At 42.9% G+C, this 13,018-nt stretch overlaps 1 protein-coding gene across 10 annotated transcripts in view; it reads right to left on the bottom strand.

The window, feature by feature from the left end:
* KIF13A (kinesin family member 13A) overlaps positions 1–13,018 on the bottom strand; it is a 202,790-nt gene that overhangs the window by 50,781 nt on the left and 138,991 nt on the right. For 6 of the 10 annotated variants that reach the window (XM_027525256.1, XM_027525247.1, XM_027525249.1 and 3 more), the window contains exons 12-17: positions 10,577–10,687; positions 8,054–8,188; positions 6,288–6,418; positions 2,372–2,458; positions 2,106–2,272; positions 793–912 (exon numbers count right to left, since the gene is read on the bottom strand). In XM_027525256.1, the coding sequence (XP_027381057.1) occupies positions 793–912; positions 2,106–2,272; positions 2,372–2,458; positions 6,288–6,418; positions 8,054–8,188; positions 10,577–10,687 (751 nt within the window). The remainder of the gene's footprint in view (positions 1–792; positions 913–2,105; positions 2,273–2,371; positions 2,459–6,287; positions 6,419–8,053; positions 8,189–10,576; positions 10,688–13,018) is intronic. The other 4 variants (XM_027525251.1, XM_027525253.1, XM_027525254.1 and 1 more) reach the window with 1 other exon arrangement.

The following is a 13,018-nucleotide window of genomic DNA, read 5'->3' as shown; positions in this document are numbered from 1 at the left end:
CTTTTCCTTCTCCAGGGGATCTTCCCAACCCAGAGATCGAACCCAGGTCTCCCACATTGCAGGCGGATTCTTTACCAGCTGAGCCATAAGGGAAGCCTCAGGACCCAGAAAATTAAAAAAAAGAAAAAAAAGTGACCCAGAGAATTAGAATTAATTCGTATCAAGATGCCTAAGGCACTGAATCAAAGGGCAGAATAGATCCTTTGAGGGAAAAAGGAACCTTTGAATTCCAGATGGAATAAGCTCTGGGACCGTTCAGCAGACCCTCAGTTCTTCTTTACTTTAGAGCTGCCACTGACTCTGTGAAAACAGTTGTTGTCGAGAAAAACATATTATGGTCTAAAAATACTAGGTTTGCTTTTACTCTTAATTCAAATGAACTGGGTTTTAGACCATTAATTATTCTAGAGATTTGAAGATACGCTATTTTAGTTTATCACTGAGATAATGCAGGTGACTATTTACCCAGGAGTACCATATCCTGAACTCCTGTGCTGTCAACAGAAATAAAAATACTAGAGACACTTCTTGCTGTTGGATACATGAAGAAAAGAACAGCCACCAGGTTCTAACCATTGGGAAGGCCATGGAATTTGGAAACGGGGAGGAAGCGGTCATAACTGAAAAGGGAACATTGCTCCAACAAGAATTCAGAGCACCTCTGCCAGGCAGAAGACTGCGGTGTCTTCCCCGTCATGTTAGATCTGGCCAAAGCATGAAGCACAAGCACCAACCAGCAGCCCTGCTAAAAACCAGTCAAGCTCCTTCAAGCTAAAGCCAATCAGTTAAAACCTTTATCCCAGTGTTTGTGGAGGAGCTTCGTCTGAAACCACATGAGAGGGAAGAGAATCTTCAAATAGGACCACCAAGGGGATGACCACCAGGCAGACAGGCTTATGATCGGGAAGCCACCTAAGCAGTAGAGGTGAAGAGTATGAATTCTGCCCGGCCGCCAGCATTTCAGCATCGTATCAGAGCACGTCGATGTGCCCTACAGGGGAGCTTCACTTAGCAAGGGGAGTGGGTAAAGCAGAGTGACGGGGAAATATTGCTTTTAAATGAATGAAATCAACACTAGAGATCAAAGTCTGATCTAGAATACAAATGGATACTTACGTTAACACCACGAGCCAGGCCACTGATGACCAACTGCTCTGCCTAAGAAGACTGGAGGGATTAACAAATACTACACACTCACTGGTTATCCAGGGGGGATCGTGTGTGTGTGTGTGTGTGTGTGTGTGTGTGTGTAAATATATAAATAAATATATGATAAGCAGGTAGTGATTGGAGAAATTAGAAATGTGTGCCATGGGATGGTAGATGATTAAATGGATATCACTTAGATGCTTCGCAGAGTTGGAGAACAGAGACACCCAGAAGCCTGTAAATGCATCGAAAGCAAGAAGCTCTCTTCTAACGGGCGTTCCTTCACCTGGAGTTTGGAACTGCACTCTCCTGTCACACCCTGCACCTACTGGGGCTTCCAAACAACCGCTCAGAGGAGACTTGCTGCTCAGGCATGTTGTTAACCGACCCACTAATGTGATCCTGTCTGAGCATGAAATGTCTGTCGGGACTCCTCCCAACTTGGCGAGCAAGTGGCAGAATGGGCTGGAGCTTGGGTCCCAGCTGTGGTCCTCCCTGTGCTGCGCTGTCAGGAGCCCCCGTAGTTAATCTTAATCTCTAATCTTTTTTTCTTTTTAAAATGTTTGGCCACAGCATGGCACGTGGGATCTTAGTTCCCCAGCCAGGGATTGAACCTGTGCCCTCTGCACCAGAAGGAAGAGTCTTAACCATTGTCATGGAAATCCCTTAATCCCTAATCTTAATGATGCTCTTTTCTGTTGTTCTATACTCTACATAGTAATACATCACACTTGTTTTTTCATCTGGCCTTTTCTTGACACTTCATTTTTATAATTAAAAAGAGAGGTCCTTGAAGGGAAAAATCCAGAAATAAACAAAAAAGGTCAAAAGCTTTATTCCTGCAACAGAATACCCAATTTGATATGCCAGAAATCTGACAATTCTCTAGTCATGCTCAAATTCCTCTTGGAGTCATTTAAAGAGGAGAGAGAGAAAGTAACTGTTTAGGGTCTCACCATTGCTATTCAGCGTTTTCATGATAACCTCCATCTGCGCAAATTCGTAGTTATAGTCTGGTTCTGAGGACGCTTCACTGGCCGCGTCCAGGTCGTGCTCCGGCGGGCCTGTCTCTTTCTCAAAGTCTTTCAACCAATCTCGCCGTTTCCTCTTGGGCAAATTAATCCTGTGGGGTTTTTGACCATTAGAGAAAATCAGTGTGTTTCACACTCAGGTAACAGAAAAGACATGTCAGTGAACATAATTGTGAGCACAAGGTGCTTACCTGAAGAAGTGGTTGTTTCCCCACAGGATTCGGTCCCCATGCCACAGCTGGGTGGTGCTGCACACGAGGGTGCCATTGACACAGGACCTGGGGGACACGACGTGGGGGGATGTGTCAGCTCAACAGTAAAGAGCAGAAAACGCCGACCCAGGGGCTCAAGAGGTAAGCGGGGGAGCTCTCTCTAATAGACATAAAGGGCCATGCAGTGTCCTTTATTATCTAAAATAATAATTATTTTAAATAAGGATCACTGCTGAATGATCCTTCTAAAAACTCAGTTTCTCATTCTCACTAGCCATGTGTCAATTCTCAAGAGCCCCACCTCAATGTGTGTGCACGCCTGCTCAGTTGCTAAGTCGTGTTCAACTATTTGCGACCCCACGGCCTGTAGCCCCGCCAGGCTCCTCTGTCCGTGGGATTTCCCAGGCGAGGATAATGGAGTGGGTTGCCAGTTCCTACTCCAGGGGATCTTCCTGACTCAGGGACTGAATCTGTGTCTGCTGCATTGGCGGGTGGATTCTTTACAGCTGAGCCACCAGGAAAGCCCACACCACCTCGATAGTGGTGGTGAGACCTACCAAAATGGTCTCAGCAGACAGAGAACCTTTCCACGGTCTCACAAAGTTCTACTGAGCAGTGTTATTCTAGAATAAAACTAAAAACGGTTCCAGAGTAAATCAGAGAGAAATATAATAATATTTACTTCTTTTACTTATTACTTCTGTGATCATCTGCATCTTTAGATACACTATTCTAGGTGCTCGCTTATACACACACATACACACACACATATCATGCTCTTACTACAATAATATAAAAAAGAAAAAGTTATGGAAACTGGTTTGGCAATGTACCCAAGCCAAGAAATTAGCATAGAAGTAATTTCCACTTGGACACATGCCAGGGGTACATGGAGGAAGCAAATATAAAATCTCTTCGCAGGAAATTATGTAGCCTCATCCAGGCCACAAGACTCCTACAAACCGCTGAAGAGGAACAAATCTAAAAAATCACGAACTGCTTTAGGAAGCAAAGTTATCAGCAGATACAACAAACAGTTGGACTGAAGCCCCAACAACATCAAAGAAGAGCATTTCCAAATAAAGGCAATGAAATAAGTAAAAATAAAATTACTAAAGCATATAATGGAGTAAAAACAAAATTCTACCAATAGAGACCAGGCATATCTTAAAAAAGACTTCTTAGACTTCTACAAGTGAAAAACAGAGACACAGATTAACACTCAATAGACTGTAGTTAAGCAGCAGGTAAGACATGCGAAGAGAGACCTGCGGAAGATTCAGGGAAATAATGACTATCCCTTCACCTCACCTCCTTCTCTTGCTATGTCTCCAATCCCATTCCCATCTTCACAATCAAGATTCTCCACCCACTTCCTCACCTCCTAGTCTTCCTTGTTTACTTTCCTTCCATACCCACAACTGCCTGGTACCCAAACATCCACGGGCTGTTAATGTCTTCCTAACTGCTATGTCCCACAGAAGCTCTTTAGCTTCTATACTGACCTCTTCTTTAAATGTTCTCTTTTCTTGGATTCCATCATTGTACCTTGCCTATCTGACTCCCTGTCTCAGCCCCCTTCATGGATTATCTTCAGATCATCCCATAGACATTGGTTTAACGCTTCCACTATTCATTCTAGATCCACTTTCAAAACAGGCAACACATAACACCCAGCTGTGTATCTTTAGTGTAGGGTGTACAGTGCTAAATCCAACGTGCACCTGGAAATCTTCACACCGATATCCCAAGGACAGCTCAAACTCAAAATATCCCAAACTGAACTCATTACTACTCATTACCTATCATCCTGCAAGCCTCTTCCTCCTCTAATATACCTTTTCTTGATTTAGTAGCACCACTATTTACCTCATTTCTAAGACAGAAACTTAATAGTGCTGACTTCTTTTCCTTTACTGAGTTCCTATGCTGTCTCTGAGCATATCACTAAATCTTGCCAACTCTTACATAATTCTAAAATATATTTTGTTCTTCACTTCTTTTGCTACTGTGCATTCCCATGACAAGAGCATATTCTAAGTCCTGCAAACCCCACATACTTTTATAGTGATCATATTTGCAGGTTATAAAGATCACTTTAGAAGGAGCGCTTAGCTTCCTGTAAAATAACTGTTGTTTCTATACATCCTCCCCCACTAGGCTTTGAGTCACTATTCTTGGACATTCCCAGCACAGAGCCTAGAGCAAGTATACTGAATGAATGAACCACTGGCCTCAGGTCATAGGAAAGGAGGAGACTGAGCATGGTGGGAACGGAAGAAAAGTAGGGTAAAAAGACTTGGAGGTAAAATCAGGTACGAGGAAATCTCCTGAATAAGATCATTTTCAGATATAGAGTTGAAAGAGAAAGTGATTAAATTGTCACGTTGTGTGTGTGTGTGTGTGTGTGTGCATGTGTATATACACACGTAATTTTGTCAATTAAAAAAGTAGGAAAAAAACTCCAGAGCTTCTAATGGAGGGGTATAGCACAAAGTTCAATTTTATTTGAACTTGGAATAAATAAAAATTAAGGACTAGTATCACCTTATCATTAAATATGTTAACAATATATCACTTTAACATAAGACCTACAGATTTCATGAATCACGCATGTTGATGGTTTCAGTCTCAGGTTTTCATCACTTGGAAATGTATACGGCTGATATTAACAGAGTAATTTGACAAGAATGTCGTTTTCTTCATAAAAACGTATGTTCTGAATTATAATGCTGTGCGTTAATGAATATTGTTTTAAGACTTCATTTTATACATGCTTATAAAATAATGGAAGACATCATTTAGTAGAAAATAAAAAGTAAATATATTACCCTGTCAATTCTCAAATTTTTACATATTATAGCTTAGCTTAGGAATTCTTCATATAATGGGGTTATCTGATTTTAACTGCTTTTCATATAATGCATTATATGGGTAACAACTAACTTTATTCAATATTTATGTGTGTCAGGCACTGAGGGAAGTGATTTGTATGTTTTGTCTACCATTAGCCTAGGAGTCGGACACGACTGAGCGACTTCACTTTCACTTTTCACTTTCATGCATTGGAGAGGGAAATGGCAACCCACTCCAGTGTTCTTGCCTGGAGAATCCCAGGGACGGGGGTGCCTGGTGGGCTGCTGTCTATGGGGTCACACAGTCGGACACGACTGAAGTGACTTAGCAGCAGTAGCAGCCTTATTTATCACATGAGGGAATTGAAGATTAGATAAAAGAGGTATCTTATCTAAGATCACCCAGCTAGTAAAGGCAGAATCAGCCACGCCGAAGCTGGTGCTCTAAATTTTGCTTACACAGCTCTCTATAAGCAGAAAGCAAAAGCTACTGTGGCCTTAACTTTGATAACTGAACAAACAGAAAGGGGCAGTCTACTCCTGAAAATGAGGCACTTAAGCTATGTTAAGGTACTTTTATTTTTTTGTTCTTCTCTACCATCTCTTTATTTTTATTATTTTAAAATTAATTTTTATTGGAGTCTAGGGCTTCCCAGGTGGCTCAGCAGTAAAGAACCTGCCTGCCAATGCAGGAGACACAAGTTTAATCCCTGAGTCTGGAAGATCCCCTGGAGAAGGAAGTGGCAACCGAATACTCCAGTATTCTTGCCTGGAAAACTCCATGGACAGAGGCGCCTGGTGGGCTACAGTCTATGGGGTTTAAGGAGCTGGACAGGACTTAGCTACTCAATGACGACAATAGTTGCTTTACAATGTTCTGTTGGTTTCTGCTGTATGGCAAGGTAAATCAGCCATGTGGATACATATATCCCCTCTTCCTTGGACTGCCTTCCCATGTAGGTCCTCACAGAGCATTTAAGTAGAGCTCCCTGAGCTACGCGGTAGGCTCTCATTAGTTATCTATACGGTACTTTTCTTACCGTGCATTTTCTTTTGGAGTGAGGCTGACCTCTCCATCAGAGCCAATGTCGATCTCACAGTGCTCAGGCTGAATTCCTATCCCAAAGAGCTGGATGTCCTGAGAGGTGTCGGCACCTACCCTGGTGTGGTCCTGGTAACAGATTGTTCAAGACAGAAACACCTACACTTGCAGGTAACTCAGTAAAAGTTTATCACAGTCAATTTGAATAACCCAACAGACCACGGATAACAACATTAGGTGAACCAGACAGGAGATGCGAGATCTGGTGCATTGTAGGTCAAAAGCTTACCTTAACACTCTAAATTTAAAACATGTTTAAACACTATAGAAAAAAATACAAAACAAAACCCTAATCAACAGTGATTAGCTAATATTTTGGAACATAAAGAAGTCAGATTTGACAATAGAAAATCTTGAGCTCCAATTTTAACTTGATGACTGTTTATGTGACCATGGCCAAGCCATTTCATTCTAAGCCTGTCCCCCTCTCCTCCCGCAAAACCAAAACAGTATTATTATGATCTAATGAATAGGATTCTTTCTCAAGAATCACTTGAATTAACAGTGAAAGTCTTTGAGAAAAGCTATATAAATTCAAGAAACACTGAAAATAGTTTCATGGAGAATCATATTTTCAACTTTTAAAATGATAAACAAAAGTTGAGTTGCTAATACTAAATTACAGAGTATTCATGCCTGTGGGTTATACAGTGTACATGTTAGCATGATTCTTAAGTACTTCAAAACTCAGACATGTGAGGACTGTGATTCCTGCTGGTTGAGCCCAGTGTGCAGCCCCTTTGCCTGTTCTGTTGCTCTAAAAGTCATGCAGTCTCTGTGACAATAAAAAGACTTCCCTGTTCAACAGAGAAAGCGCAGTGCATGGTCTTTCAAAATCAAGAATTCAGAAACAATCCCTTACCGCTTCATCCTTTCCTAAATGAACAGATCTTAAGTCTGTGAGCGGACTCTCAGTAAGTCAGGGGCTATTTATGTCATATTTGTTTCTGGAAAAAGTAGAATAACAAGGATTCTAGAAGACTGAGGCTCCTTTCTTCACTTCAAGTTTATTCTCCACTGCATTCTGCATATTCACGAGGCAGCTCAGAATCCCTAACGAAGGAGTTTGACAACCGCTGCAGTGACTGCTGCAGTATGGTCAGTGACGACCTTGAGGCCACAGGGCCAAACCCCAAAGCACACACCCATCTCCACACCTGAGGGTGATCATGGGACCAAGAGTTACTTCCTAAGGACGCAGGTTTAGAAGGGATGGATATGGAAGAATCCTAGGGAAAAACCCTAGCTGTGTAATTTCCCATCATAGTCTGCTTTAGGCTTGTGCTGACCTCAAGATCCCCTTAGGATTACTCAGACGCATAATGGTGACTCTCCAGAGCTTCTCAGAATCCTGTCGCCATAGCCAGAGATCACCCTGACACCCCTGGTGGCTCCCCCTGCCCCTCTGAAATCAGCCCAGCTAGGCAGCCCCAGTATAATATTGGTTGGTCCAGAAGTTTGTCGGGGGTCTTTCCATAACATCTTATGGAAAAGATGTTTGGCCAACCCAAACTTTTTGGCTGACGCAATACAAAACAGCTAGTTCTCGCTCAGTGGTAACTCGACTGAACTACCATTCCTCTTACTTTTAATGAGAGCTAAGCTGGATACAAAAAGCAAGATCATGGGGACAGGTACCCAGACCCAAGTGGGATCGTACATGAAGGAATCAGGATGGCGGCTATCTGCTCATATACTTCTTACCTTTAAATAATAAACCAGAAGTTCGTTGAGAGCAGGGTCTGCATTCAGGTTGACCAAGTAGCACTTGTCATCTCCTACTTTGATACCAGAAGTCTCCAGGGAGATCCCCATGCTTTCAAGTTGCCGCTGCCTCTCCTGTGCAGAGACACACAAAAGCAGGAAAGCTCTGTGTGTTGCTCGAGTCAGGAGATGTACCAATGGAAAGTCACTATTTCTGGGGACAACGCCAGTGAAACAACACATTCTACTCAGCTCAACCAAGTTTCTGAGCGTCTAAGACATGTGACATCTTGTGTCAGTGTCACAGGAGCACCAGGGGTGAACCAGGTACCGGCCCGCCCTTAAGGGGCTTCCAGTCCAGTGGAGGGGATGAGACCACAGGGCTAGAGATGAAAGAGGAGAGCCCCGAGCCTCTGAAGAGGAACACCGTGCTGTGGGACTTCAAAGGACGGAGATTGCGATGGGTTAAGAGTCCAGGAAAGGCTTCAGGAAGAGAATACATTTGAGATGGTTCTTGAGGCACAAGAAGAATTTCAAGAGGAAGAAACGGAGGAGTTGCAAGGTAAGGGCAGAGGGAAGTACGGTGAGGACTCAGGATGCGGTGGATGAACGCAGGTGTCAAGAACCCCTAGTCCAAGGACCCCACGTATAACACAGGGAGCGCTGCTCAATGTTATGGGCAGTCTGGAGAGGAGGGGAGTTGGGGGAAAATGGATACGTGTATAAGTATGGCTGAGTTGCTCTGCTGTGCACCCAAAACTGTCACGACATTGTTAATCGGCTAGACTTCAATGTAAAATAAAAAGTTAAAAAAAGAAAAGAATCCCTAGTCAATGTGGGAAAGTAGTGGGAGATGGGGCTGGAAGAGCAGGCCTCTCCTTTTTGCAGAGGGCCTTGAATTCATTCGGGCTTCCCTGGTGGCTCAGAGGTTAAAGCGTCTGCCTCTAATCCGGGAGACCTGGGTTCGATCCCTGGGTCAGGAAGATCCCCTGGAGAAGGCAATGGCAACCCACCCCAGTATTCTTGCCTGGAGAATCCCATGGACGGAGGAGCCTGGTGGGCTACAGTCCATGGGGTCACAAAGAGTCGGACACCACTGAACGACTTAACTTTCACTTTCACTTTGAATTCATTCAAGTTATTCATGAAATGTTTTTTGTGTTAGGTACTAACCTAGGGCTGGGAATACAAGAGCAAACAAAACATAGTTACTTCTTTCACCAAAAATTATATTCTAGTGGAAGGACACAGACCATAACAAAATAGACAGGTAAAATACAGAATTTCCTAAGGTGATATGTGCTATGAAGAAAAATAAAGCCAAGTAGGAGTTACAGAAAGTTAGGTGTGTGCTTGTGATATCTAAAAAAACATATAAGCAGAAGGCTGGCCCAGGTTCCAGTTACTGATTTCCAGCTACCTGATTGGGATGGTTCAATACTTACAAGTGGTCAGTGAGATGAAAATGTCATAAAATGCACAGTGTAGAATTCACATCTCATGCATACAGACACTCACACATGTGTGCATGCTCAGTCCTTGCTTTTTATCTCAAATAAATTTCATAACAGCATTTTCTAATGAGCCAAAGAATCAAACACATTGAAAAGCCTATGATGTGCTGCTGCTGCTAAGTCACTTCAGTTGTGTCTGACTCTGTGTGACCCCATAGACCGCAGCCCACCAGGCTCCCCCGTCCCTGGGATTCTCCAGGCAAGAACACTGGAGTGGGTTGCCATTTCCCTCTCCAATGCATGAAAGTGAAAAGTGAAAGTGAAGTCGCTCAGTCGTGTCGGACTCTTCACAACCCCATGGACTGCAGCCCACCAGGCTCCTCCATCCATGGGATTTTCCAGGCAAGAGTACTATTATAAATTCTCTGCCAATGCTTTGCCAGGTGATCTGAAATCACAGATTTTTGTTTAAAATGTGAAAAGCAGGACACATTAAAGATGATTCCTATACCATGCCTGCACAAATTTTGAACTCTCTTCTAGCAAACACAGGGACCAAGTAGTAATTGATACAAGACAATGAAGTCAGTGTCTAAAAATGGATTTTTGTAGGCTCTAGTTCAGTAGAAAAAGCTCCTTAAGGCTTTTTTTTTTTTTTTCCTGGCTGTCTTTTTTTTTTTTCTGGCTGTCTCGGGTCTTAGTTACAGCGTGCAGGATTTTCAATTGCAGCACGCAGGGTCTAGTTCCCTGACCAGGAATTGAATCCGTGTTCCTGCATTGGGAGCACAGAGTCTTACTCAACGGACCACTAGTGAAATCCCCTTAGGATTCTTTGAGGATGACAAGTCGTTTTACAGAAAAGATGGCAAATGAAGAAGAATCACTGTAGCACAGGGAACGATACTCGATATCCTGTGTGATAAGCCATAATGGAAAAAAAAATTTTTTTAAAGAATGTCTATATGTGTATAACTGAGTCACTTTGCTATATGGCACAACACTCTATGTCAACTGTACTTCCCAAAAAAAAAAAAAATCACGGTATTTTAGGCCCGGGTTATTAAGCTACCTGTGCAATTTCTTCTGTTTTCCTGAGCTTCTCTTCCCAAGTCACTGTTAGCTCTTTTATCAGCTTTTCAGACTCTTCCAGCTTCTCTTTCAGTTCAGGGGCCTTCATAGCCTTTAAAATGAAAGCAGAGATATCTGATTTTCTCATTTGTTCCAGCATTATGTACAAGACAATCCCTTATTGTCCTTCTTAAGAGGTTATCAACTGTCTGTTGGAAGCAATTAAGCCACACTCTGTCAGGGGGGTTTTTAGATCTTTATTAATCAAATGATGTGAAAGAATAAATGGCTGCTCTTCTTAAAGCCAGAAAAAAGGAATTCCAGTACCCTGAATTAAAGTGATATAAATCGTCCCAGAGTAATTTTATCCATCATACTTAAATTTCACATTTAAAGACCTCAAAAATGCTAAAGTTCACCTTCAAAATAGCAAAGTATGAGAACAAATTACTTGACTAGATTTGTTTTTCAATAAAACAAAGACCAACACACATCACTAATAAACACATCCCAGTTATATTAACCTACCAGCAAAGGTAGAGACTCTTCTCAACCATTTTAAAATTTGAGTCTGGGCCATTTGAACTACTTTTCTTACTGATGGTAATAAACTTAGCATGCTTATTACTCACTTGGAAATAGGACATCTGGTTAAAAAGGCAGTAATTTCCCTCTGAGTTTGCTCAGTGAGAATAATTAAGAGGTCTAAATATAGACATGCAGCTTAAGAAATCTCAGGGGGCCTTTCCTTGGCCCCCATATGTTTTTATGACACTCTGTAGTAACATGAAACATGAGGCTCTGCAAAGGATAACCCTACAAACAAGAAAGATGGCAGAACTCGGACTGGAAGCTGAAGTGGCAATGATGTGGGTCTGGCTGAGGATGTTGTTAACTGTGTCTCACTGTGTTAACAGAACCTGAGAGTGACATTCAGTGCTGGGTCCAAGGGGACACACATGAAAATTCTATGTGAAGTCTAAGCATCAAAGAATTGATGCTTTTGAACTGTGGTGCTGGAGAAGACTCTTGAGAGTCCCTTGGACAGCAGGGAGATCAAATCAGTCAATCCTAAAGGAAATCAACCCGAATATTCACTGGAAGGACTCATGCTGAAGCTGAAGCTCCAGTACTTTGGCCACTTGATGCAAAGAGCCGACTCATTAGAAAAGATCCTGATGCTGGGGAAAGATTGAAGGCAGGAGGAGCCAGGGACAACAAAGGATGAGATGGTTGGATGGCATCACTGACTCAATGGATGTGAGTTTAAGCAAACTCCAGGAGATAGTGAAGGACAGGGAAGCCTGGCATGCCACAGTCCATGGAGTTGCAAAGAGTCAAACACGACTGAGCTATGACGTGAACCTGCTGTGGTTCCTCTGGTCTACCCCTTTGGCCAGGCACTGTTCTGGCTACCAGGCCTGGATTACAGGGTCACAGCAGAAATGCAGATTCAGAGACAGGAGGGAGGACAGAGATGATCCACCTACAGACAAACTCCAGAGTCATCACGCTCCTCCGAGGAACGACTCTCATCACAGTTTATCAGCATTTTAATTTTCCAAGTGTTCTACCACCCTGCTTGGCATCAATGAAAAACAAATTAAGCTTGAGGCACTCAGTGATGATTAGAATGATAATAAAAAAGAGCACCATTTATTGAGCACTTCGCATGGGCAACCCATTGTGCTAAGTGCTTTCCAGTATCGCTGTTGTACTAGGGATAAACACAATTAATAAAACATGCTTCCTGCACTTGAGGAACCGGTGGCCCAGAAGAGGAGAAAGACATGTAAGCAAACAGTTACAATGCAGCTCCATGATCAGCAGTAGGTAGAATCTTCAGGTCCCTAGCTCTGACCTCCCTTTGTTTGTGGGGTCAGAAGACAGCAGTAGGAAGGAAGGTGAACTCAGAAGCCTGGGGTACATACCCGAGTCCTGGCAGGCAGAAGCATGTAACCGAAGTTGAGGCACTTGGCCCCCATCTAGTGCAGTGAGACAGTGCCTCCCCTGGCAACAGCTATTGGGAAGTGGGTATGATTATGAAGTCTGGGTAAAGCCAAGGAAAGATGGTAACAATGTAAATGTGATTTGGTTCCCTGTCAGGAGCTGATACAAATGAACCAAATACAAAATGAATTACTCCTAATGCTAATTATTCTTGACTACCTTGTCTGCCCGACTTAATAACGAGATGATACAGAGCTAACCTCTCTGAAAATGGCAAGGCCACGTGGAAGTTGTCATCTACAATGTTAATCAAAGCAGCATCTTTGGGTCTTAGGATTTCACACTGGAAGAGTGTGAAGGGCCAACTGACTGCCTGAAACAGTCAGGCAGTGGCAGCAAGTCTCTTAACTGTCTGCTTCCTCGACTGTCAGTGCCTGGGATGCAGCCTTGCATTTCATGTTCGTTGTCCTCCCCATGCTTAGCACGGAGAAGA

This window comes from Bos indicus x Bos taurus, chromosome 23 (assembly GCF_003369695.1).
Source record: "Bos indicus x Bos taurus breed Angus x Brahman F1 hybrid chromosome 23, Bos_hybrid_MaternalHap_v2.0, whole genome shotgun sequence".
Lineage (NCBI taxonomy): Eukaryota > Metazoa > Chordata > Mammalia > Artiodactyla > Bovidae > Bos > Bos indicus x Bos taurus.
The sequence above is the reverse complement of the archived record's forward strand: the minus strand, read 5'-3'. Positions and strand labels throughout refer to the sequence as shown.